This window comes from Macadamia integrifolia, chromosome 1 (assembly GCF_013358625.1).
Source record: "Macadamia integrifolia cultivar HAES 741 chromosome 1, SCU_Mint_v3, whole genome shotgun sequence".
NCBI classification, from domain to species: domain Eukaryota; kingdom Viridiplantae; phylum Streptophyta; class Magnoliopsida; order Proteales; family Proteaceae; genus Macadamia; species Macadamia integrifolia.
In genome coordinates, this window is record NC_056557.1 from 24,908,760 (window position 1) to 24,913,365 (window position 4,606).

The 4,606-nt window shown below is 38.0% G+C and overlaps 1 protein-coding gene across 1 annotated transcript; it reads left to right on the forward strand.

Moving 5' to 3' along the window:
• The first annotated feature begins 2,495 nt into the window (after positions 1-2,495).
• Positions 2,496-3,400, forward strand: LOC122074137 (vacuolar iron transporter homolog 4-like). Its single transcript, XM_042639026.1, has one exon. It carries the CDS (start codon positions 2,550-2,552, stop codon positions 3,204-3,206), a length of 657 nt encoding a protein of 218 aa, XP_042494960.1. The 5' UTR covers positions 2,496-2,549; the 3' UTR covers positions 3,207-3,400.
• Positions 3,401-4,606: the final 1,206 nt, after the last annotated feature.

The following is a 4,606-nucleotide window of genomic DNA, read 5'->3' on the forward strand; positions in this document are numbered from 1 at the left end:
TCCATGTGGCTCAAACTAGGTAGTCTATCAATCCCTAGCTATTTTTAACTACTTTGTCAATTTTTATTCCTGAATTTTGGGTTATTTAGGGATTAGGATCTAGATATATTCTATGTATTTTCACTGTCCAAAATATTTTAGATACAGAAGCTTAGGTTAAGAAAACAAAATTATCTCTAATTTATAATCCTAAGTGACAATAGAATGTAAATGTCACTTGATGTGAGGGTGCACCTCGGTGCAACGGTAAGTTTACTTCATTGCAATCTAGTGGTCGTGAGTTTGAACCGACAAACAGTCTCTCCACGAAGCGAGGGTAAGGAAGCATACATTATGACCCTCAGACTTCGTAGTGGTGGGAATCATAGGCCGTGTAAATTTATGATCCTCCCCAGACCCCGCAGTGACAGGAACCTTATACACAAGGTTCACCATTTTTTTATGTAAAAGGAAATTGATGTATCATACTACAGTCATGATTTTACCAAATATATTCTCTAATTGATGATATGTGCGTCTATTCTTGATTCTAATCCAAATTAGTAAAATATATTAAAAAAAAATATGAACACTTTTGTGGTTAGCGGCAGACCATGGAGAAAGTTGGTGCATGGGCCCAATTGTTCAGCTCCATGGAATGGAGATAAACATATCTCTTGGGTCTCTACAGAGAAAAACCATTTTGCAACCTTGTTGCTTTACAGATTCAGGGAGGGATACATATGGTATATGTGTGGAGAAAAGCCTGGGAGAGGCAAAGGAGGTGAGGTCAGGAATTTGGTTGTCAACAAAGAGCTTGAGTTCTAAGAAAGGAACAAGCTCATGTGGGTTGGTTGTGAGAAGTGGGTGATCGGATGAGGAGTAACGATTGCGATTGATGACGGCGAAGGTGATGGCCTTAAGCCAAGTGGTGCCGGATTTGGGAGGGGTGACGAGAAGGAGATCGTCTGAGTTAGCTTGGAAGTGATGTTGGCAAGTGAGAACTCCCTGGAGTTGCCTTGATGCGTACCAGAAGCCTTGGTACTGGAAGAGATTAACAACAATCCATCCTTTGTTTCTAGGGAGAGAGGAGAGGAGGGTTTTGCACTCTTGGGTCAGTCCCTCTTCTTGCAAAAATTTGGGGAGATCAGTGACTTGAGGGCTTGACATTTGGGTGTTTGAGGAGAATTATGGAGCTGGAAATCCCTAATAACTTGAAATTTTTTTTCAGGTTGATCTATTGGATCATATGATAAACAGGGTTGCAGGCATTTATCTATTTATAATGAATTAGAGAGGTTGAAAAGGGCATGAAAAATAAAGGCATGGGACTTGGTTTTAAGTATTGATATTGTATAAGCCGTATCATATTAGTATAGGCTGAGATTCATATTCAATATTTGTTTGATCGGATCAGTTATCCATACCATTTCAGAGATAAAACATTAAGAAAATATATTTAAAAAAAAAAAAAAAGTAAAGAAAAAAATGATCAATTTGCAAAGATCTATATCCGATTTACTAATACCTAAATCTATGATGGAACCCCAAGCCCTAACCACAATCTTCAATGTTCAATCTCCTGAAACTCACTGGTTGAGTCAATCACTGTAGCAGGATCCAATTATTAATAAAAAGTTGGTTGAAACGTTGATGTTTAGATGATTCACCAAATTTTATGGAGATTTTTTGTTGGTCGTTGAAGAATTAATCCTATTTCTTTTTTTTTTGGTCGTTGAAGAATTTATATTGTTTGCATGTAAAGTATACTTAGATTAAATTAAAGGATGCTTTCTGAATTTTAAATTCCAAAAAGTTGCATTTAGGAGTGTCAATTTTAGCCTGATATGTGCGTCTATTCTTGATGATATGTGCGTCTATTCTTGATTCTAATCCAAATTAGTAAAATATATTAAAAAAAAATATGAACACTTTTGTGGTTAGCGGCAGACCATGGAGAAAGTTGGTGCATGGGCCCAATTGTTCAGCTCCATGGAAGACTTGTTTGGTGTTCATGAAATAATCCAAATAGATAATGTGTCAAATTTGTCTTAATTAAATTCAATTAGTTATCCTTCCATCTACAGTTAATTTCCAATTTCAAATTTATCATTTACTCTCACATATTTTCTTATGTGCATTCTTTTAATTTATTTATTTTTAAAAATTTTGGAGTTTTTCATGCTTTGTTGAGCTACATGACTAACTCCAATTAGGATGAAACTCAAAAGGTAATCAAGAAGCCAAACTTCAAATGTAAACAAGACGCCTTGTGATTACGTGTTAAATTTTATCCTCACATGATTTGCCATTTAGCCCACCCATAAATTAATATAAAACCTTGTCAGGCTCTTCTTAGGTGGGACCATTGGTGTGTCACTTTGCAAGTTCCTTGGTTTCACCAGATGTTGCCTCTTTAGTTTGTGATGTCAAATCAGTGTACCCACAGCATCATCCTCTCCTCCATAAATACCCTTCTTGGGGCGTGTGGCTTCCACAAGACTTCATCTCTCCTTCATCCATTTCCTAATTCCTAATTTCCCTCTTTGCTTCCTCTCAGTTGTTTTTTCATGGCAACCCTAGAACTCGAAGCTTGCAACCAACCTATCCCCAACGAAGCCAAACTTGATATACCCCAAAATGATCAAGAAGTCAAAATTAACTACTCCCAAAGGGCACAGTGGCTTAGAGCTGCTGTGCTTGGAGCCAGCGATGGTTTGGTCTCTACAGCTTCTTTAATGATGGGAGTAGGAGCTGTAAAACAGGATGTAAAATCCATGATTATTACTGGTTTTGCAGGGATGGTTGCCGGAGCATGTAGCATGGCGATCGGAGAATTCGTGTCGGTGTACTCTCAGTATGACATAGAGCTTTCTGAAATGAAGAGACAGCATAAAGCTTCAGATGATGATGGAAAAGAAAGTCTGGATGAGAGGGAGACAGAAGACCTCCCGAACCCGTTCACGGCGGCTGGAGCATCTGCTCTAGCCTTTGTTGTTGGAGCTGTGGTGCCTCTGTTATCAGCTTCTTTTATACAGAATTATAAGGCTAGGTTGGGGGTGGTAATAGCTATGTCAAGCTTGGCTCTGATGGTGTTTGGGATCTTAGGTGGAGTCTTGGGAAGGGCTTCTGTGAAGAAGTCTTGTTTGAGGGTGTTGATTGGTGGGTGGCTGGCTATGGCCATAACTTATGGATTGACCAAGTTGATTGGCCTGGCTGGAATATAAGATTAGGTATTATCTCTATCTAGCTAGGTCCCTCATCCTTCCTTTTTCTCCTCTCATGTGCTACGGGATCAAAACGTGTATAGAGAGGTGGATCTCTTCTGTAGAAGGATCTCTCTCATCTACTTAAGCTTTTTTCTTTCCATTTGATGTGTTTTATTTTGGATGGTGTGTTGTTTTTATATCTTTCAAGATTAATGAAATTTAAATATTGGCTCTCTTACTTAAGTTTTCTCTTTGCAGCTTTCAGCCAATTAGTACATTACACTTCTCATATTCTTTATTTATTTGAGACTGAGCATCTCCTGATTTTGTTCTTTACTTTTTTCTCCATGAGTTACTTCAAAAACCAGAGTCTATTATACCTGAAACCCGGTATTTATTTTGAAAAAGGGCTTTGATTAGAATCAACACCGTGAAATCGTTTAAAATATATATAAATAAAAAAGATGGGAGATAAGTGGTACCCTGATGAGATTCTAATTGTTAAATATGGTGATAAAATTAGATATGATATGAGATCGGATAGGTTGGCGAATGTGTTTTCCATTCTTCTAGATGGCATCTAGGACCTTGGTCTTGGTACTTCAAATACTTTGATTGAGATGTGAAACAAATTACCAAGTATTAAGTTGAGACCTAGGGGTAGTGGCGATACAATCCTGTGGATGGCTAATTCCTCTTGTTGCTTTACCTCAAACTCTGCTTGGAATTTGGTTCGCTCTGTTGCCCCAGTTGTCCTATGGTACAAAATTATTTGGTTCTTCTTTGCTATTCTGTGGCATTCATTCTCAATCTGGTGAGCTATGACCAATTGTCTTCCCACTCAAGAATTTTTTATGCATAGAAATATTTCTATCCCTAATTGTTGCCTATGTTGGAATTCCTTTGAAAGCCTTGAGCACTTGTTTTTTTATTGTCCTTTCTCTAAGTCGGTTTGGAAAAGCATTTTTCGCACGCTTTGGTCGAGTCCTAAAATTATTCTTCCATTTGAAAGAGAATGGAAATGGATTTTAAATGCTTTTAATAGTAAAACCGTTTGTGATCATCTTGGCAAGTTGGCATTCAGTGCAACGTTATATTATATTTGGTGGAAAAGGAACAAAAGAAGATGGACCACCAATTCTCGTTCACTGGAGCAGTGTAGGGGTGCTCTTACTTTTGATGTGAGGAATAAAATTCTTCATAATTTTGTTGTTTTCCTAGATACAAATAGTAATCGGTTCCTAACTTCTTCGTGGGACCTTCCTCTCTTCTCTCCACCCCCTTAGATTAGGCATATTCTTGGGACCTTCCTCTCTTCTATCCCCACTCCATTTTCTTGTATTATTCTCATTTATATTGTTTCTCCCCCCGCTTTTTTATTGCATCCCTCCCTCCCTTCTTTGCTTGTTTCCCCCCCC

Coding starts and splice junctions, on each gene's coding strand:
- LOC122074137 (XM_042639026.1), top strand. CDS start 2,550: ATGGCAACCCTAGAACTCGAAGCTTGCAACCAACCTATCCCCAACGAA.